The 22,995-nt window shown below is 39.5% G+C and overlaps 1 protein-coding gene across 1 annotated transcript; it reads right to left on the bottom strand.

Annotated features, from left to right (window-relative positions):
- Nucleotides 1–265: 265 nt before the first annotated feature.
- Nucleotides 266–11,529, bottom strand: LOC115925546. Its single transcript, XM_030989642.1, has 3 exons — nucleotides 11,500–11,529; nucleotides 3,120–3,396; nucleotides 266–2,045 (listed from the first exon to the last, which is right to left on the bottom strand). Exons 1-3 carry the CDS (start codon nucleotides 11,527–11,529, stop codon nucleotides 1,780–1,782), a joined length of 573 nt encoding a protein of 190 aa, XP_030845502.1. The 3' UTR covers nucleotides 266–1,779.
- Between the last annotated feature and the right edge of the window lie 11,466 nt (nucleotides 11,530–22,995).

Here is a 22,995-nt window from a genome sequence, read left to right on the forward strand (position 1 = left end):
ATTGTTATGCTAACAACGCTGAGTAGGGCCATCCCTCCGTCTTCCCTTTTTGTATAAGTGTGTCTTAATGATTGTAAATATATATATGCTGATGTATTTTTAAATGACGGAAAATAAATACAAAACAATACAATCATCGTCGTCATCATCATCTTCATCAACATCATCAACATCATCATCAACATCATCATCATCATCATCATCATCACCATCATCATCTTTGCTGTTGTAGTCGTGATGATGCTCGTTATATTCGGACAACGGAATGTGTATTAACAAAAATAAATATTTAATGTGTATTCCTTATCAGTCATCACATTCTTCTTTCCGATTGACATAGGGGAAATTAGGACTACCAAATGTTATCCGAGATCACGTGTTAGTGAAAAGGCATTTTTAATTACGGATATATATATATATATACATGTACACCACAAATAAACATTGTTTTTTTTACATGTGTTTGCCACTTGATGTGCATGGGAAAAACTAACACCGACTATAAATATATAGAATTACGGACTGGTATTTTGTTTTGGTTGTTATTACCTTTATGGAAGCTGAATGGAAGAAACCTTTAAGTACCAGAAAGAGTTTCGTTGTAATTGATATTCCTTACAGAAAACAGATTATTTCCAGAATCCTTTATCAAAATGCAGCATAGAGCTTTAATGCATATTTAGTAATTGACATAATATTTCTCCGACATGATTCTGTTTGGTGTTTTTCCCCTCGTCGTAACCCCTTTTCTTATAAAGGATGGGGTGTCCCCGATCCCGTATGACCCGCCAATGAGCAAGGTACCAATTCAATGCAGAATTTATACATCAAGTTGCAAACATATTTAGTGTCGATAAGACTTCCGCAAACTTTTCCATGCTATAGCATTTTTAAATACACACGATTTGTATATTACATACAGCAAGTCAACATATTTAACTACATTTTGTGTTTAAAATGATGTTTGCCACTACCTCTGATCTCAAGTAGGCGATATTTTACATGAAATATTATAAACAATACCCACCAAAAGACTTCTAAATATGAGACTTTATACACTTGAGTTGAAGATGCCAATTGGCGTTGGTGCTTGGGATTAAATATATCATCACCATACTGTCCACGAGTGATCAATGGTGTGAGAAATTATAAAAAAAGGTATATGTACAAGCTGATCTTACTTTAAAAGCTTATGAAGATCATGCATACTTTACTGTACATATATACAAAGACCCATTTAATGACATGGTAAATTGATAAACATCACTGAAATAAGTTAAATTTACTGATTTCCTAATATTGTAAGAGGAATACTCTCTTGGGTATTAAGTACATGACTTTGTAAAAGATCTGTAACAACAATGTCTACCCGTGCGAGGATTCCAGACACGTTTCCAGTTATTTCAAGAACTTCACATCCTCACCTTAAAAAAATAAAAATACATTCCTTACCAAAAAGAACATCGCGTATAAATACACTACAATATAAATGTGGAATTAGGCTATTTACACTGCATGGCTTATAAAGGTACCCAGCTATGTACATTTAATAACTATATAATAACTATATGACCTCATGGACAAAGTTATAGACAATTACAAGGGGGCAATAACATTAGGGATGGGGGAGGGAGGGGCACTTTGGGTAGGATCGCGATCGGAGCGACCAAGCGGGACAGGGTGTAAAAGGGGGGCTGGTCGAAGATAACATTATGACACAGCTCATAATGTCCTCACTGGTCCCACGCTGATGTAATGGGCCTCAATCTTCATCGAAGTTCACTGACGGATAAGGCGATAGAAAAACCTGTAAAATGCTCCTACAATTCTGCGACAGGAAAGTGCCCCTTCAAAGAAGAAATTGAACTCGGCCTGTTGTACAGCGGTCAGTCGAATCGGGCCACCCCCTGCAGCAAATTGACCAAGTGTTAGCATCAGTGACGCCATATTATTGAATGTGGACCTGTTGGTTTGGTTCCACGTTTCAAGTGCTTCTCGCGAAAGATCTTTGTAGTCGTGCACAATGACAGCTACTCTCTTCTTTCCTGTTTGATGATAGAGGTAGGAGAGAAGAAAGAAAAAAAAATCCGTCTTGACTGTTGGCAGGGTTATTATTGCCTCTTTTTTTTGTTTAGATTGAAGGGCTACCCCTCGGGAGGGGGAGGGGTTGCAGTGTATGCCGGGGCCATTTAATCAATTACTTTCTTTTGTTTTGTTATATTGGGGGAAATCCAGATCATTTTGTCTTGTATAATTAATCTTACACTAATATATAATTTGTTCAAGTTTGCTTATTCATCTTCATTGAAGAAAGTACATATAACAATTAACATAGTAATAAAGAAGTTACATACAACCCAGGACCGAGATTTGAATGACATTGGATGCATCTCATGCAGGGTAAAACAATTACAATACACACTAACAAAACGAAAAAGAGAACGTCATAACGTCAGTTAAAAAAAAAAAATGAAAACATTAATAATTCCTAACAAAACAACAACAAAAACACAATTTTTAAAAATTATTTTCTTAGTTAGGAATACCTCACTATACATTTATATACCGTTTTCATATCTATACATCTCTTCTTAATGAGTAATCAATCACGGGAACCTATCTCCATAGAAAGAGAAAGAGAGAGAGTTGCAGAGAGGGAGAGTTGCAGAGAGGGAGAGAGAGAGAGAGAAAGAGAGAGAGAGAGAGAGAGAGAGTTGCAGAGAAAGAGAGAGAGAGAGAGCGAGAGAGAGAGAGAGAGAGAGAGAGAGGGGGAGAGAGAGAGAGAGATAGATAGAGAGAGGGAGGTCCCGTTATAACAAGTTATATACCGTTATACGTCTCTTAAAGTAATTACACCTCCAAGTGTTGTGGTGATTCCAAGTGATTTCAGATAGGCTGTAAAAAATAACATAAACCCACACAATATTCTTTTGAAATATTACTGATCCCATCAGATTTTTTTCTTGGGGCGGTGCCTCTACGGATGAGCCAAATATCAATTGAATGAGGCCTTCGGTGCATGTCGGAATAAGAAGAAAATAAATAAATTTAAAAAAAAACATTTTAAAGAAATAAAATGAGAAGTATAATAAACAATGAGGAGCTCAAGAAAACCTTACCCAAGCACCTCTTTGCCTTGTACAAGAACTTGTCATAGATGGAGTTGGATCCGTCAGGGTAGCGATAAGGTCCCCTGATATCCATAGAATGACACAGAAACAAGGCATCAACGCCACCTAATTCGAATCCCTTCATGTCTGCCATGTTGTAGGGAAGCGGCTCAAACTTCACACTCGCCGACTCTACGACGTCTGATATATTCCTGTTGATATATCCTATAAGGCCTTGCACGCTGTCTTCACCAGAATTACTGCACACGACAATGTTCACTCGATCCTTTGTTCAATGAAAAACAAGATGGAAAAATAAGAATTTTTAGACACTGCATTTTAAACGCGTTACACCCATTCTTTTCTTTTAGCATTTGTTGTTTAACTTCCTTATTTTTCATTTGTTTTTCTTAACCATAACAACCTGTTATGCAGTGTCAATTATATATGTATATGATGTCATTCAGGGGCAGCGGTGCGTCTTTCAAAATGGGGGAGGGGCACCAACAAAGAGGTCACTTTCTGGAAGAAAGGGGCACCTACAAAGGAAAGCCTCAAAGCGAAAATATACGGTTTTTAGACATTGGTATATGCCCCTACATTGTGATTACTTTATCGGGGATGTTTTCAATGTTTGTTTCTCTCTTTCCATGGTCCAAGTTACTACTTTGCAGTTGGGTGTGATGGTCTGAATGCTTATTTGAAGGGGAGTTATCAGAGGTTAAAATAGGGCACTTCTCGCACCTGATAAGGAGCACTGAACAAAGATGAAGAAAGGCACTCATGAGAACGCAAAAGGGGCACTTATTACAAGGATAAAGGGGCAATCATCAGAAAAGAAATGACCCTAATTAGAAAGGATAAGGGGGTACGTGTCAAGTTTAAGGGGGACACGTCCCAAATTTGAGTAAAGGCACTCATCGGAGATGAAAATGGGTACTTGTAAGAATAAAAAGAGGGCATACAAAGGAAAAGAGCCACCTGTAAAAGGGGTAATTATAAGAGGTGAAGGGGCACTTATTACAAAGGAAGGTGGGTACTTATCGAAGGAAAAAGGGCACCTACGAAATTTTAATAGAGGTATCTATCAGACGTGTCAGAGTTAAGGGACATTTCTGAGAAGGTGAAGTGGATGTTATTAAAAAAGAAAAGGGGCATTTATCGGATGAAAAAGGGCACTTATTAGGAAGATAAAGGGGGCATGTGTCAAAATAAAAGGGGGCACTGATCAGAGGTGAGAAGTGGCAATCATCAAATATGGAAAGGGGCACTAATCAGAACGGGGAAGGGGCACTTATTACAAACGAAAAGGGCACTTGTTAAAGTTAAATGGGCACCTCTCAGATTTGAGTAGAGGCTCCTACCCTAATATCGTTCAATAGGTCCTAAGGAAGCCCTATACCAAAAATGGTTCTAGGACAATTACCCCCCGGAAAATTACCCCCGGAAGATCACCCTAGGACAATAACCCCCCGTGAACAATTACCCCCCCCCTGAAAATTATTCCCTTGGTCAATCACCCCCTCTCAAGGACAATTGCCCCCCCCCCCCGAAATCTGCTTTTATTAAATCCAACTTATTTTCAGGGTGGACTTCCCCTTTAATGAACGGGGGTAATTTTCGGGGAAGGGTGTATTTGTCCTCGGGGTTGGTTATCCTTGGTTGTCCTTGGGGCATAAAATTGTTCCATATAATTATAGGGGGTAATTTTAAGCGGGATAATTGTCCTCGGGGAGGGGCTAATCGTTCATGGGGGTAATTGTCCTAGCAGGTAATTTTCCGGGGGTAATTTTCCGGGGGTGATTATCCAGGGGTTAATTGTCCTGATACGAAGTTATATGCATGCATTTTATTGTGCTCGCAACCAATCAAAAGCAATGATCATGATCACCGTTAGTTGTTGTTATTGTCTTTTATATATAAAACAAGTACTATCAGAGGCGTAATTATCCTTTTGGTTTTCCTGGTTGCAAGACTATCTTGTTCAGGGTTTGGAAGCAACCGTATATCGTCCAGGGGGTATTTCACAAAGACCCTAAGTTGAACTTATCTCTAAGTTGGACTTAACAATTATGAAAAGCCGTTAGCATCTTTGACAATATTTTGTAAAAGTTATTTTAAAAGGCGTGAAATGTTGATTCAAATCGTTCTCAGTTTCTATTATCATGGGAGATTTCATGTTCTTGATGTGGAATTAATTTAAAGTCTAAAATACTTGAATTTTTGCTTCTGAATATATTCTATTTTAAGGCTACAATTGGCTCTCCATAACTTAACTTAAGTCCAACTTAGAGTTAAGTTCAACTTAGGATCTTAAGTCCAACTTAAGTCCAACTTAGAGTTAAGTTCAACTTAGGATCTCTGTGAAACACCCCCAGGTTTATCTGCATGCTTCCATGTGCACTTTCGGATTACCGTAATCAATAGGCTTTGAAAAGTAATAGCACGTACGTACAATAGCCAATATGTAAAAATGGTATCTTTATCCTGTATAGTGTATCTAGATATAGTTGTAACATTAACATATCAAAAGAGGACCTGGATATTAAATAAATGTTGACGATACTGTACTATATGTCAGGCGCGGATCCAGGGGGGGGGGGCTGAGCGGGCCTTGGCCCCCCCCCCCGCAAAAAAAAAAAAAAAAAAAAAAAAAAGAGAGAAGAAAGGAAAAGAAGAGAAGGGAAAGAGGAGAGAAAGGGAAAGAAAGAAGAGGAAGAAGAAAAGAAAAGGGGGAAGAAGGAGATCGGGGGGGGGGGGCGCGAAAGGGCCTTGCCTCCCAGGCTGTTGACCCCCCCCCCCAATAACAAAAATAAGAGAGAAGGAAGGAAAGGGAAAGAAAAAAGGAAAGGAGATAGGAGATACTGGCGTACTGATAGGGGGGGGGGGGGCTTGGGGGAAATCAAATTCAAACGTGGGTTTATTTCTAATTCCACAACGGTGGATTACAAATAATGCTAAAATGACTTAATTTCCGAGATTTTTCCTCACTTTTTAGTAAATTATACGTTTGTATGTGTTTGTTGGAAAATGACAAATTCCTAAATTTACAGCCAGGCAAGAAATATGATTCTTGAGATTCCTACATGTCAGGGCCCGAGCTCCCCCCCCCCCCACTTTTTTGAAAAAGTATATTAAAGAGAAATAAAATATAATGAGAGCAAGAAAGAAAGAATAGTTAACTAGCTGCCAGTGTTAAAAAATAATGAGGCATCAAAATATGCTCACCTGACCGTGATTATTGCCTAAAATCCGTAAGCTTCCGGGGGCTCTAACCCCTGGATTCCACCTAGGGCCCTACGGCGGGCCCTTAGATGCTCATCTGACGGTAATTTAATGCCTAAAACGCTTGATTTTTGGCGGCTCCGCCCCCTGGACCCCATGCCAAATAGTGACCTGCCAGTGTCACAAAATAATAAGATATACAAAAAAATGCCCATCTGACCTTAATTAAACGCCTAAAACCCCTGAGCTTCCGGTGCCGGCTCCGCCACCTCGACCCCACCAGTGGCCCTAAGACGGGCCCCTGAATGCTTATGTGACCGTAATTTATTGCCTTAAAACCCTGAGATTGTGGGGTTAGACAAGGTATCAAAATGTGTTTATCTGACCGCAGGCGCGTAGCCAGGGGGGGGGGAAAACTAAATTCCGATGAGGATTATTTTCGAGAACGGTACAACGAATCATCTTCTTTCTCTAATGATTTAATGAAACGTAAAAGCTTCCGCGCTTCGCGCAGGAGGAGGGGGGAGGAAGAATCTAAATTCAGACGAGGATTATTTTCGAAAACGGTAAAACGAATCGTCTTCTTTCTCTTATGATTTAAGGAAATTTAAAAGCTTCCGCGCTTCGCGCGGGAAGGGAGAACCTTAATTCAGACGAGGATTAAGAGTCGAGAACTCGACAACGAATCGTCTTCTTTCTCTAATAATTAAATAAATCGTAAAATTTTCCGCGCTTCGCACGGGAGAGGAAAAACTAAATTCAGACGAGCATTATTTTCGAGAATGGTACAACGAATCGTCTTCTTTCTCTAATGATTTAATGAAACGTAAAAACTTCCGCGCTTCGCACGGAAGGAGAGGGGGGGGGGGGGAGAATCTAAATTCAGACGGGGATTATTTTCGAAAACGGTACAACGAATCGTCTTCTTTCTCTAATGATTTAAGGAGATTTAAAAGCTTTCGCGCTTCGCGCAGGAGGGGAAAAACTAAATTCAGACGGGAATTAAAAGTCGAGAACTGCACAACGAATCGTCGTCTTTCTTTAATAGTTTAATGAAACGTCAAAGCTTCCGCGCTTCGCGCAGGAGGGGGAGGGAGGGGAGACTGAATTTAGACAAGAATTAAGAGTCGAGAACGGTACAACGAATCGTCTTCTTTCTCTAATGATTTAATGAATCGTAAAAGCTTCCACGCTTCTCGCGGAAGGGGGAAAACTGAATGTTTCTCTATTGATTTAATGAAACGTAAAAGCTTCCGCGCTTCGCGCGGGAGTAGGGGGGGGGGGGGGAATCTAAATTTAGACGAGGATGATTTGAAAACCGTACAACGAATCGTCTCCTTTCTCTAATAATTTAATAAATCGTAAAATTTTCGGAGCTTCGCGCAGGAGGGGAAAAACTAATTTCAGACGAGAATTATTTTCGAGAATGGTACAACGAATCATCTTCTTTCTCTAATAATTTGATGAAAAGTCAAAGCTTCCGCGTTTCGCGGAGGAGGGAGGGGAAAAATCGCCCCTCCCTGCACCGCCCCCCCGCATTACGTCACTGTTGGTCACCATTACGTACCAATATTTGGCTCGCATAATTTCAAAATTGGGCCCCCCCCCCTAAGAAATCCTGGATCCGCGCCTGCTATATGTCGTCAATAGTTAGCACACAATTATTAGGCCTATAATGGGCGTATACAGCATACTTAGCTTTTTAAAGATCCGACTCTCCTTGTAGCACTTTAAATGCACGTTGCCGTGTGCGTGTGTGTTTGTTTGTGTATGAACATGTGTCTTTCGTTTGTTGTGATGAAATATTATTATTATTATGGATAATTTCTTAGCTGTATCAGATGTACACAACCATGACTGATCTTTGTCAATGTTTTCCTGAAAACATGTCCAGCGGCGTATCCAAACCTTGGCCTCAGGGGGCGGGGGGGGGGGGGAACACATTTCCAACTCTGATCCATATACCTTCGGTAAGGAAGGTCCTAGTTTGCGTTACCGGGGGGGGGGGGGGGGGGGCATCATCCCAAATGACTTAACTGAGGAAGAATGAGTCTGTTGACCAATGTCATGCCTACACTCCATGCATTTCTTCGCTTACAGTGATACCTGTGGCTGTTTATGCTAGGCTACTAGCCAATTTCCTGGTTGGAAAACCCTTTTCCCTCCTTCATTATAATGCTAATGAACATCTCTAAATACTGCTGATCCCGGAAATGAGTGTCCTATATATCAGAATTGAAATGAAAGTGAATAATTCTTAGTTTTGTTTTCTTATCTGAAGAGATATCTGTCATGAGGAAGTCCGTCGACCACAGAAGAGAAGGAACTATAAGGTTCTAATTGCTAATATTTCTTTTTTCTAAGTAATCAGGGACATTTCTGTTGATACCATCAATCATGAGACCCAGTTCTGATTGTATATAGCTATTTTGAAATATGTGAACGTACATTGTTTTAAAGGTAAAGACCAGTTATGGTCATGCGATTGCATTGTGAAAGAAACGTTGTGGAATCGATCAGAAAAGGTTGATCATCTAGCATCTAGCATCTGCAAGGTTCTGGAATCATCAAAATGATAAGAAATTTGGCCCATTCTTCGTAAGTTACAAGCACTATACACAGAAAGATGTATATGGGACTACCCTATATCTCTCACAGACCATGAGAGAAACAAATTTACCAAATATATGAATTAGTAGGCGGTTTCTGGCAAATTTTTTATCATCATGTATTAGTCAAAAACATATTCTTTCACATGGTTGGTAATGAGAGCTTCCATTTCATTTTTTGAAAATTGGGGCGTTTCCAATACTGGTCTTTACCTTTAATGGAAATGATTAATGGCTGAATGAATGGATAAATATGAAAATAAATAACGTGTAATGATTCAATATTATTGATGCTTTTAGTGACCTTTTAAATTAAAACGAATCAAATTGATTAAACAAGATCAGTGAATGGGGTGGGGTAGATAGATGAGACGGGAGTCATGAATATGAAGGCTGAATATTTTGTTTGTTGTTTATGTGCTCTCTGTGTATGCATGAGTCTTTGAATTGTGTCATTATATAGTTTCTGTGGTATTTGTGATATAATTGTAAAACAATTAATGTTCTATTGGAACTGCTTTCCTCAGTCAGAGTATAGGCATTTAAGAAGAAAAAAAAATTACAAAAGGAATACTAGCATTTGAGTTGCTGTCTTGTTAGATATGAAATAGATGAAATTTGAAAATACTCTGACAAAAGTTTGTCAAATACTTCGCATCAAGCTATGGCGTCACACATTCTTAATATCAGCTCCCAAATATTACTCTTTATAATATTCATGTAAATGAATTAAGATACTTATTAAAAAGAAAACTGTGAAAAGCAAATCTTTATTTAGTACTAAACTTGTTTATCAGATTTGCTTATTTTTGTCATGTACATGTAAATGCTTCTTTTTGCCATGTACATGCTACAGTATATGTTTATGGAAGCCGTTGCAAAAGTAGTAAATTTTTAACAGCATTGCCTAACAAAAATGTATAATGAAAAGTCTCACCAATAATTGATAATAATGGTGTCATTTTACTTTACCCAATAAAACAATGACATTGTGTAAGATGATGAAGTCGAGAGTTTAAATTGTTTGCCCTAATATCCGCTATATCTATCAAATTTGCAAAACTAAAAATGAAGAGTAGCTTTGATTTACTATAGTAGTATGTTCTGTGGAGAATATGTAAATATAATAAAGTATGAATGGAAGACAGTATTTTTGAGAGACAGAATATCAACACCAATGTAGCCCGATAGTGACAGCTTAATTAATTACAATTTGCATAAATTTGGATAGCAAACAACAAAAACAGTTTTATTTGTCAGTTCTTTTAAAGCTTATCTGCCGTAGTTTACAGGAGGGATTAGACCGCTCTGCAAGGTCACTGGACAGGTGGTTATCTCATCAACTCAGCTCTCAGTTAACTTAAGAAAAAGAGGATCATGGGGGACCAATGGTCACCGATTAGGCATTGTTTGTTATATAGAGGGCGCAAGTAGCTACCAGTAGTGCAGTGGGCCTTTAAGTAGAATTGTGCGTTTTATGAGTTAAAACTAAAATGCCAATGTAATTATCACCACAATGCATGATATTTGTGTAAATGAGCACTTCGAGAGGTTTGCTAATCACGGATATCGTACCACTCCTTATAATGTATGCTTTTGACACATGACCCACAGGAACAGAATGCTCTTTTGTCCATTCTGTTCCCCAGATTCTGTTAAGAGACCTGACTATATTAAAAAGATATATGGCAACCTGCAGCGAGGATAATACATACACATAAATACACATGTCACATATAGATGTGACATGCCAATGGTTAAACATGTCATTTTAAAGCTATAAATCTGCTGTTTTAGAATCAGACCAAAACAAAAAATTCACATCTGTTTACTCATTGGTGGTTTTGTTTATTAGGAGTTAATAAGATACACTTTTAATCATATCAACGTATATAGCAGTAATTTGCACATTGTTGAAGGGTGTCAACATTTGTTTGGAATATGTTTCTGGACGTTATTTTCATCTAAGAATCTTTTCAGAAGTTGCTCTGAATCTTTTGACCAGACTTTCACTTTTTGACATACAAAAGCCGAAATATCTCTGTGTGTCAGGAATTAATCGAGAACAAAACAGTATAACGATGTGAGCGTCTGACTTCGGGAGCACCTCTTGCAAACAATAATATAGAGTAAGGAATTACATGTAGTAATGACACTCAATGGAAAAAGGTTTTCGGACGGAAATGACCCGTATGACGAATGATAATTGTTCTGAATTATTTACTGATTTACTATATATTCATGCTTTGTTCAAAACTGAAAATCTGATATATGATTCAAAATAATATTTAGAAAAAACATATCAGAACAAATTATTATGAAAGCTGCTCGAACTAATTTCTTTAATTTAAAGTGTGCAATTCCACACTGGTGGGATTTTTAGTATTCCTTATTGTGTCCCCCACCCTTTGTGTCCCTCTGTCGACCCCCCTCTCCCGATTGACGCCAATTGAACCAGTGAGTGGCGTGAAATCCCGAGGTGAGAGAGGGATTGCGAGTATATATAGTTAATTTCATTATATACAGAGCATATCAGGATTATGTAGCGTCCCTACCTTTATCTCAGTTAACGCTGTACATCCCATTTTCATAAACAACTTCAAATTCACGTTACTGCAAAACAAGATTTGAATTGATCAGAAACTCGGACTCAAACAGTCTCCAAATTGTTATTCTGCATCTGTTCCAGGAAACGAATCATTTAGGCTACGACTAATTGTCTTGAATATGATTAGGAATTCCGTCTAAAGTACAGGAGCGAACATAAAAACCACCGAACGTTCACTCGCGACATCACAAGACGAAATGAATGAATGTATTTTTTTTTTCAGCCGCTCAGTGGTCGGACCATCAGAAACCCTAGGAAAGCTTTGCGCATGCGCTCTGTTGAGGGGGATTCCCCACCAACAAGCTATAACGTCATGGAAAAACTATCACGCGAACATCTGATTGCTATTGATTTGTTTTTGTTTGGTGCTATAAGGAACAAAATATAATTCGTTTTACTCATCAAATTCAAATTTACAATTCTCAAATTATTTTCTTAGTCATAGGAGACTAAACATTGTATATTTAAATGAACAACAACGTGCGTAAGAGTATACAAAATAGTTAAAATCGCATGTGAAAATTGTTTTTCACGTGCTTCTTTTAGTAATGATGGCAAGGGTAATCCCGCCATAATAATTATAGTAAAGGTCGAATTGCATTTTTTTTAAAGAGGCGAGAGCGAGGGGAGACGGGAGAGATGAATGAAAAGGAAAAGAATGTTTAATGATAATTTATAAGGAGAGAGATTACTGGGGGCCAAATTTGAAATTATGCGAGCCAAATATTGGTACGTAATGGTGACCAGCAATGACGTAATTGGGGGGGGGGGGGGGGGGTGGGTGGGTGCAGGGAGGGGCGAGTGTCTCCCTCCCTCCTCCGCGAAGCGCGGAAGCTTTGACATTTCAATAGATTATTAGAGAGAGAAGACGATTCGTTGTACCGTTCCCAAAAATAATCCTCGTCTGAATTATGTTTTCCCCCTCCCGCGCGTAGCGCGGAAGCTTTTACGTTTCCTTAAATCATTAGAAAAAGAAGACGATTCGTTGTCCCGTTCTCGAAAATTATCCTCGTATGAATTCAGTTTCCCCTCCCCTCTCCCGCGCGAAGCACGGAAGCTTTGACGTTTCATTAATTCATTAGAAAAAAAGACGATTCTTATTACCATTCTCGACTCTTAATCCTTGTCTGAATTCAGTTCCTATCCCCCTCCTGCGCGAAGCGCGGAAGCTTTGACGTTTTGTTAAATTATTAGAGAAAGAAGACAATTCGTTGTACCGTTCTCGATTCTTAAAGGTACTATGTCCCTTTTGCAGCCAACCTCAAATGCTGTAGAACTTTGCAGGAATTATGAATATGTCATGTATGTCCTATCTATGAAATTTAAACGTTAGCAGTGTCCTCATATTCAAATTATGCAAGGAAACCTGTTTACTTGCTAGACTTCACTGTCAGACACTATTGAGTGACTGACTGGCTTTTTTTCTTCTTTGGCAATAAAATACATGAAAAGAGTTGTAAAGGGTACATGAGCATTTGTCTACATCAATAACCCACTTCTTGTGATGGCCAAGATTAAACTGATTGAATGTTTGCGCAGCATAAAACGTATGACCATTCGGTACAATTGTCTGAAAATCAAGACTATTACTTTCGGGCTCTATAGCCCTAAAGTCGATTTGACAACTAATAGTCGTTATTTTCCCACTTGAAGACATTTTCAAGCCCCGCCTTTTTTAGGGAAGTTCTAAATGAGTATTATCTTTCAAATGCAGTTGGAATTTAACTTGTTCATACTTTTGGCCTGCAAATGGGACATAGTACCTATAATCCTTGTCTGAATTTCAAAAATTTGTCTACTCCCTTTTCTTCCTACGTCCTCTTCCTTTTCACTCTCTTTTTGGCCGGCGTTGTTTGGGGGACCACCCCACCGCCCCCCTGGCTACGCGCCTGCGGTCAGATGAACATAATGTTGATACCTTGTCCGCCCCCGGAAGCTTAGTGGTTTAAGGCAATAATTTACGGTCAGATAAGCATTCAGGGGTCCGCCTTAGGGCCCTTGGCGGGGTCCAGGGGGCAGAGCCCAGAAGTTCAGGGGTTTTAGGCATTTAATTACGGTCAGATGAGCATTATTTTGAGACCTAATTGTGACACTGGCAGGTCACTAATTGGTGTGGGGTTCAGGGGGCGGAGCCCCGGAAGCTCAAGGGTTTTAAGAACTCAATTACGGTCAGATGAGTATCAAGGGGCCCTCTTAGGACTCTTGGTTGGGTCCAGGGGCAGAGCCCCCCGAAGCTCAGGGGTTTTAAGCGTTTAATTACGGTCAGATGAGCATTTTTTTAATACCTTATTATTTTGTGACCATGGCAGGGCACTATTTGGCGTGGGGTCCAGGGGACAGAGCCCCCATAAATCAGGGTTTTAGGCATTAAATTACTTTCAGATGAGCATCTAAGGGCCCGCCTTAGGGCACTCGGTGGAATCTAGGGGGCAGAGCCCTCGGGGTTTTAGGCATTTAATCATGGTCAGATGAGCATATGTTGATACCTCATTATAATGTGACACTGGTAGTTAACTATTTTTTCTTTCTTGCTCTCTTCTTTCTATTTCTCTTTAATATACTTTTTTTTTTTAAAGTGGGGGGGGGGGGGGGGGGCTCGAGGATCCCGATCCCCGCAGTTTCGCGGGCCTGACATGTAGGCATCTCAAGAAGCATTTTCCTGCCTGGCTGTAAATTTAGGAATTTGTCATTTTCCAACAAACGCATAAAAAAGTACAATTTACTTAAAAGTGAGGAAAAATCTCGGAAAATTATGTCATTTCAGCATTATTTGTAAACCACTGTTATGGAAATAGAAATAAAACCACGTTTGAATTTTATTTCCACAAAGCCCCACCCCCTCCCCTATGAGTACGCTAGTGCCCCCCCCCCGATCTACACCTTGTTGGCGGGAAAATTGCAACTGATATCCCCTACCTTTCTTCATTCTATTTTTTCTTTCCCTTTCTCTCCTCTTTTCCTTTTCTTTCCTTCTCTCTTTTTTTTTAGCGGGGACGGGGGAAGGCAAGGGCCTTTTGCCCCCCCCCCAGATCCACAACTTGTTGGCGGGAAAATTGCAACTGATATCCCCCTTCTTTTTTCCTTCCCTTTATCTCCTCTTTTCCTTTTTCTTTCCCTTCCATCCTTCTCTTTTATTTGTTGATTGGGGGGGGGGGGGGGGGGGGGGAGGCAAACAGCATAGGAGGCAAATCCTTTTGCCCCCCCGATCCCCTTCTTCCCTCTTTTCTTTTCTTCTTCCTCTTCTTTTCCCCTTCTCTCCTCTTCCCTTTCCTTCCTTTCCCTTCTCTCTCTCTCTCTCCTTTTTTTTTTTTTTTTTTTTTTTTTTTTTTTGCAGGGGGGGGGGGGGGCAAGGGCCCCCTCGGCCCCCCTGGATCCGCGCATGCCCGTACTATTCCTTTTTAGTCTGGTAAACAACTTTGCAACACAAAAACAATGATGAACGGGGTTTTACTTCTCGTATATATTTATTTCAGTATCATTTGCACGAGGTGATACAAAGGGCCTTTCAAATTTAAAGTTGAAAGCATTGAAAGCATTCCCACCTAGCCTGTATGACCGAGCAGAATCATGTTGTTGTTGTTGTTTGTTGTTGTTGTTGTTTTAGTTATAGGCGTTTGTCATTCAGAAGTAAATATTTACGTCTCTTCCCTATGATTTTTATTCCTTACAATTAGATTTACTTTTTTTGATATATAGATTTGGATAAATTGGATTTTTAAAAGCTAAACTTTTGTTTTGGTTTGGTTGGTTTTATTTTCCGTATAAAAAATTCGATACATACAAGAATACAATTTACAAATAATACAAATCAAGAATTAAAAAACGGCTGGAAAGCTCTATTCAGAGCCATTATTAAAATGGCTCTGTTCTTCCTAGAGGTCCAGAAGAATTCAGGGGCTGGCGAGCAAAAGGCTTATTGAAAATTGACTATATAGGACGCCAAAGGACCAGCTCGGACACGGTACGTTGTGACAAGCTTCTCAACTCAGCCTAATGCTGAGCCTAGGCCCTCCGACGTCCACCAATATGTCTAGTCGTCTACACCGCGTTTCTTCAAAATTTGTCCGAAAACCAATAAAAAACTAATTATATACATGAAGATTCTAAACGTTAATATAGGCAGTTCTCTCTTCTAATTTCTTTTTTTCTTCTCACTCGATTCTTCTCTCATGTATTACTCACTATAGAAAGCGAAACATATTTGGCTCAAATAATCTGTGCGGTGCAAGGTGGTTAGTAGAGGTACAGTGTACCCTTTTAGTTCTAATTACGAAGTTGACAGAGCCTGCCTGTTGGTGATTAATGTCTGTTGATTTCAGGAGTATTGGGATTACTTTTTCGTTTTCTATGCCAGATTCTGTTATAAGCATGGCTCTTTATATAAGAAAGAGTGGGCATTTGCATAAAAAAATGTTGTAACGGTTCTTTTTCGTGCTCACAGTTTGAGCAATGACGGGTCTCATGTTGATTTAACTCAGTTCCCAATTCTTAGGCGATGAAGAATAGTTTCATGATATCTGTTGTTCAAGTAACATACAATATTTTTGATACTAAAGTTTGCGTTTCCGTAGGTGAGTTTCCGTAGTGCTCAACCGTAGTCGTGGGTAAAGAGGTCCATTATTTGTTTGTTTATTAGTTATTTTATTTAATTGACAGTGTACAGTACTATTAATATCAGGTATATGGGTGCTCTGTTTCAAATACAGTCAAGATTGCCGAGCAATGAATTACATCCTGCTTCTTGTCCTCAAACCATATCTTTCTGGCTATAAAACGGTATCATTTGAATTTCCATTCCAAGCATTATTTTGAACTGTCCCGAAATTGTTTCCTTTCTTTAAATGAGACTACAGCCCAGTCTAAAGTGCTTGTCCTCCCAGACAAGGACAAAGAGCCTCTTCTAGGGACAATGCATGACAATAACGCGGTCATTGTTGCAATGTCAGGAATGCTATTATTACCTCCTCTTGGGTAATCCTCGCATTTGACCAAAAAAGAATCTAAAAAAAATCGCTCAATTATGAAGGGAGGGTCAGGTTTGTTTAAAATTCACTAATTGATGCCATGTCAGAAAGAGCTGAGTAGTTTGTTACGTAAACTATTCAAAAATTGCAGGTGCAAGCTATTGAAAACAGAATCGAATAGCCAAGCTTCCCTATTTATGGTGCCCTGTTATAGAATTCGTAGCATATACTGAATTGAATAGACCCGTGTTCTATTCATATGCTATGTTAGGCAGTGGCCTCTTGTCATATCACTTTAAGTTTAAGTCAGCAGTTATCACGGTGAGGCAAAATGGTCTTGTGGATAAAAGTGATCACTTCACAAATGTAATGTACTCGGTTCGAGTCTCAGTTTCTCCTTTATATAAACCCATGTTATTTTTCTTCTTCACTCCATAATATGACTTGTCATTCTTTTTTAAAGGGACACCCCCCCCCCTCAACAAAGAAAAAATAGCATGTAATACTCTTTCTTTAACAAGCGACTCTCTGAATTAGTCAGAGAAAAACATCTTTTGCTACATAGTGTAAGTATGAAGAATACATGGAGATTAGCAATGTGACACTTTAGTCTAGGGGTAGGCAATCGCCTGGAACTGGAAGGTATCGGGTTCGACACCCAGCTGTGCTTTTTTTTTAATCTTTGAAAAAGAAAAAACTGATGTTAAACCCATTTGATCTCACTCAAAGTCCAATTTATTGCTATTCTCTTAATTGATCTATACAATGAGCTGCAATTAACTTGTAAGCAAGGTAAAGTATTATATTACGAGACAAGAAGGACAGGAATCCTGTTTTATCTATTTATCCAAACATTATTACATTCAATACTTTTTCAGTCCCAATGAGAGAGAGAGAGAGAGAGAGAAAGAGAAGAGAGCCAGAAAAGAGACAAGTGAAGAGAACCCAATACACCTCATCAGTGTAATAAAGTTTGATGATCTTTATCTACATACTCACTTCAAATATTTTGCCGGGCAGATATTATATTTATAAAAACAAACCAATTTGGAGTTTTATAATAAAATATTATTGTTGTTGTTGTGTTGATGATGTAAAACATGAGAAAATAGGGACCTTTTGCGGGGGGGGGGGGGGAGCAATGTAGAAAAAACTACAGGGGAGCCTTGGAATTTTTATTTGGGGGGGGGGGGTGGGTATCGGCGCGGATTCAGGATTTATTAGGGGGCCCAAACTTGAAATCAATTTGAAAACTTAATGTGCTGAAATAAAAAAAAATTAGTCTAGTGGGTAGGCAATCGCCTGATAAATGGAAGGTATCGGGTTCGACCCCCAGCTGTTGCGTTTTTTTCTTTTGCTACATCTACAACAATAAGTATAAGTATGAAAAAAAAACATGGAGATTAGCAATGTGAATCTTTAGTCTAGTGGGTAGGCAATCGCCTGGTAACTGGAAGGTATCGGGTTCGACACCCAGCTGTTGCTTTTTTTTCTTTTGCTACATCTACAACAATAAGTATAAGTATGAAAAAAAAAACATGGAGATTAGCAATGTGACACTTTAGTCTAGTGGGTAGGCAATCGCCTGGTAACTGGAAGGTATCGGGTTCGACACCCAGCTGTTGCTTTTTTTTTTAATCTTTGAAAAAGAAAAACTGATGTCAAACCCATTTTGATCTCACTCAAAGTCCATATTTATTGCTATTCTCTTAATTGATCTATAAAATGAGCTTGCAATTAACTTGTAAGCAAGGTAAAGTATTATATTTACGAAGTAGTACAAGAAGGACAGGATCCTGTTTTATCTATTATCAAACATTATTACATTCAATACTTTTTCAGTCCCAATAGAGAGAGAGAGAGAGAGAGAGAGAGAGAGAAAGAGAAAGAGAGCCAGAAAGAGACAAGTGAAGAGAACCCAATACACCTCATCAGTGTAATAAAGTCTGATGATCTTTATCTACATACTCACTTCAAATATTTTGCCGGGCAGATATATTATTTATAAAAACAAACCAATTTTGGAGTTTTATAATAAATATTATTGTGTTGTTGTTGTGATGATGTAAAACAATGAGAAAATAGGGACCTTTTGCGGGGGGGGGGGGGAGCAATGTAGAAAAAAACTACAGGGGAGCCTTGGAATTTTTATTTTGGGGGGGGGGGGGGGGTGTGTATCGGCGCGGATTCAGGATTTCTTAGGGGGGCCCAAACTTGAAATCAATTGAAATTTAATGTGCTGAAATAAAAAAAAAAATCGTGCCGGCCGATATTTCACTCAGTGGTATAGTGGGGGAAGGGGGAGGGGGGGGGGGGTGGGGGGGGGGGGGGGGGGGGGGGGTAGAGAGCACTATTTTTTGTTTGGCCCTCGAAAAATTTGAAAAATCCCCCCCCCCCCACCACATTAATCGCCAGGGGGGGTCCCATCTTGGGCAGCTAGCTGGCAATCGACAGCTAGCTGGCAATCGACAGCTAGCTGGCAATCGACAGCTAGCTGGCAATCGACAGCTAGCTGGCAATCGACAGCTATCAGCTGGCAATCGACAGCTAGCTGGCAATCGACAGCTAGCTGGCAATCGACAGCTAGCTGGCAATCGACAGCTAGCTGGCAATCGACAGCTAGCTGGCAATCGACAGCTAGCTGGCAATCGACAGCTAGCTGGCAATCGACAGCTAGTGGCAATCGACAGCTAGCTGGCAATCGACAGCTAGCTGGCAATCGACAGCTAGCTGGCAATCGACAGCTAGCTGGCAATCGACAGCGTAGCCTGGCGGCGATAGCGGATAGCCCCAAGCTATGTCCATTTAAAAAATGGATTCAAGAGCCTCTTATTGCTAGGTTTACAACGTTGTTTACATTTTCAATTATAATTTCCTAGTTTTATCACTCTCTACAGTCCCGTACTATCCTTTTTTAGTCTGTAAACATACCAAAACAATGATGAACAGGGTCTTACTTCTCGTATAAGTTTATTAGAAGCGCCCCTATGTCATTTTGCACGAAGTGATACAAAGGGCCTTTCAAATTTAAGTCTATTGCAAGCATTCCCCCACCTAGCCTGTATGACCGAGCAGAATCATTTATGTGCCAAACAATAAAATCCACAGTCTTGGCTAAAAGAGGGTCCATTATTTGTTTGTTTATTTAGTTATTTTATTTAATTGACATTGTACAGTACTATTAAATATCAGATATATTGGGATGCTCTGTTTTAAATACAGTCAAGATTGCCGAGCAATGAATTACATCCTGTTCTTGTCCTCAAACCATATCTTTCTGGTTTTTAAAACGGTATCATTTGAATTTCCATTTCCAAGCATTATTTTGAACTGTCCCAAAATTGTTTTCCTTTCTTTAAATGAGACTACAGCCCCAGTCTAAAGTGCTTGTCCTCCCAGACAAGGACAAAGAGCCTCTTCGGTAGGTTTAGGGACAATGCATCAAAATAACGCGGTCATTGTTGCAATGTCAGGAATGCTATTATTACCCCCTCTTTGGTAATCCTCGCATTTGACCAAACAAAAGTCGCTCAATGAAGGGAGGGTCAGGTTTGTTTCAATTCACTAATATTATTGATGCCAGTCAGAAAGAGCTGAGTAGTTTGTTACGTAACTATTCAAAAATTGCAGGTGCAAGCTATTGAAAACAGAATCGAATAGCCAAGCTTCCCTATTCATTGGTGCATGTTATAGAATTCGTAGCATATACTGAATTGAATAGACCCGTGTGTTCTATTCATTATACTATGTGAGGGCAGTGGCCTCTTGTCATATCACTTTAAGTTTAAGTCAGGAGTTTGCAAATTAAATGAAATAAACATAAAACCTCACTATTATATCAGTAATATCAGTAACTGAAAGAAAAAAATACGGGCAATCTTCACAACATCGGACTACAAAAATAATGATAATAATGCATCCCGAAAGCGTCAAATCAGTAAATCGGCACATTTGTAAAGTCATTAGCATGCAGAAAGTGTAACAACAAAAAGCGCGAACCAGTTATCACGGTGAGGCAAAATGGTCTTGTGGATAAAAGTGATCACTTCACAATGTAATGTACTCGGTTCGAGTCTCAGTTTCTCCTTATATAAACCATGTTATTTTTTCTTCTTCACTCCATAATATTGACTTGTCATCTCTTTTTTAAAGGGGACACCCCCCCCTCAACAAAGAAAAAATAGCATGTAATACTCTTTCTTTAACAAGCGACTCTCTGAATTAGTCAGAAAACATCTTTTGCTACATAGTGTAAGTATGAAGAATACATGGAGATAGCAATGTGACACTTTAGTCTAGTGGGTAGGCAATCGCCTGGTAACTGGAAGGTATCGGGTTCGACACCCAGCTGTTGCTTTTTTTTAATCTTTGAAAAAGAAAAAACTGATGTTAAACCCATTTTGATCTCACTCAAAGTCCATATTTATTGCTATTCTCTTAATTGATCTATACAATGAGCTTGCAATTAACTTGTAAGCAAGGAAAATATTATATTTACGAAGTACAAGAAGGACAGGAATCCTGTTTTATCTATTTATCAAACATTATTACATTCAATACTTTTTCAGTCCCAATGAGAGAGAGAGAGAGAGAGAGAGAGAAAGAGAAAGAGAGCCAGAAAGAGACAAGTGAAGAGAACCCAATACACCTCATCAGTGTAATAAAGTCTGATGATCTTTATCTACATACTCACTTCAAATATTTTGCCGGGCAGATTATTATATTATAAAAAACAAACCAATTTGGAGTTTTATAATAAAATTATTGTTGTTGTGTTGTTGATGATGTAAAACAATGAGAAAATAGGGACCTTTTGCGGGGGGGGGGGGGGAGCAATGTAGAAAAAACTACAGGGGAGCCTTGGAATTTTTATTTGGGGGGGGGGGGGGTGGGTATCGGCGCGGATTCAGGATTTCTTAGGGGGGCCCAAACTTGAAATCAATTGAAACTTAATGTGCTGAAATAAAAAAAAATTAGTCTAGTGGGTAGGCAATCGCTGATAACTGGAAGGTATCGGGTTCGAACCCCCAGCTGTTGCGTTTTTTTCTTTTGCTACATCTACAACAATAAGTATAAGTATGAAAAAAAAACATGGAGATTAGCAATGTGACTCTTTAGTCTAGTGGGTAGGCAATCGCCTGGTAACTGGAAGGTATCGGGTTCGACACCCAGCTGTTGCTTTTTTTTTTCTTTTGCTACATCTACAACAATAAGTATAAGTATGAAAAAAAAAACATGGAGATTAGCAATGTGACACTTTAGTCTAGTGGGTAGGCAATCGCCTGGTAACTGGAAGGTATCGGGTTCGACACCCAGTTGTTGCTTTTTTTAATCTTTGAAAAAAAAAAACTGATGTCAAAACCCATTTTGATCTCACTCAAAGTCCATATTTATTGCTATTCTCTTAATTGATCTATACAATGAGCTTGCAATTAACTTGTAAGCAAGGTAAAGTATTATATTTACGAAGTACAAGAAGGACAGGAATCCTGTTTTATCTATTTATCAAACATTATTACATTCAATACTTTTTCAGTCCCAATGAGAGAGAGAGAGAGAGAGAGAAAGAGAAAGAGAGCCAGAAAGAGACAAGTGAAGAGAACCAATACACCTCATCAGTGTAATAAAGTCTGATGATCTTTATCTACATACTCACTTCAAATATTTTGCGGGCAGATATTATATTTATAAAAAACAAACCAATTTGGAGTTTATAATAAATATTATTGTTGTTGTTGTTGTTGATGATGTAAAAACAATGAGAAAATAGGGACCTTTTGCGGGGGGGGGGGAGCAATGTAGAAAAAAACTACAGGGGAGCTTTGGAATTTTTATTTGGGGGGGGGGGGTGTGTATCGGCGCGGATTCAGGATTTCTTAGGGGGCCCAAACTTGAAATCAATTTGAAAATTTAATGTGCTGAAATAAAAAAAAAATCGTGCCGGCCGATATTTCACTCAGTGGTAGTGGGGGAAGGGGAGGGGGGGGGGTAGAGAGCACTATTTTTGTTTGGCCCTCGAAAATTTGAAAAAATCCCCCCCCCCACCCACATTAATCGCCAGGGGGAGTCCCATCTTGGCAGCTAGCTGGCAATCGACAGATAGCTGGCATCGACAGCTAGCTGGCAATCGACAGCTAGCTGGCAATCGACAGCTAGCTGGCAATCGACAGCTAGCTGGCAATCGACAGCTAGCTGGCAATCGACAGCTAGCTGGCAATCGACAGCTAGCTGGCAATCGACAGCTAGCTGGCAATCGACAGCTAGTGGCAATCGACAGCTAGCTGGCAATCGACAGCTAGCTGGCAATCGACAGCTAGCTGGCAATCGACAGCTAGCTGGCAATCGACAGCTAGCTGGCAATCGACAGCTAGCTGGCAATCGACAGCTAGCTGGCAATCGACAGCTAGCTGGCAATCGACGCTAGAGGCAATCGACAGCTAGCTGGCAATCGACAGCTAGCTGGCAATCGACAGCTAGCT

Source organism: Strongylocentrotus purpuratus, unplaced genomic scaffold (genome assembly GCF_000002235.5).
Source record: "Strongylocentrotus purpuratus isolate Spur 01 unplaced genomic scaffold, Spur_5.0 spur5_scaffold_18, whole genome shotgun sequence".
Lineage (NCBI taxonomy): Eukaryota > Metazoa > Echinodermata > Echinoidea > Camarodonta > Strongylocentrotidae > Strongylocentrotus > Strongylocentrotus purpuratus.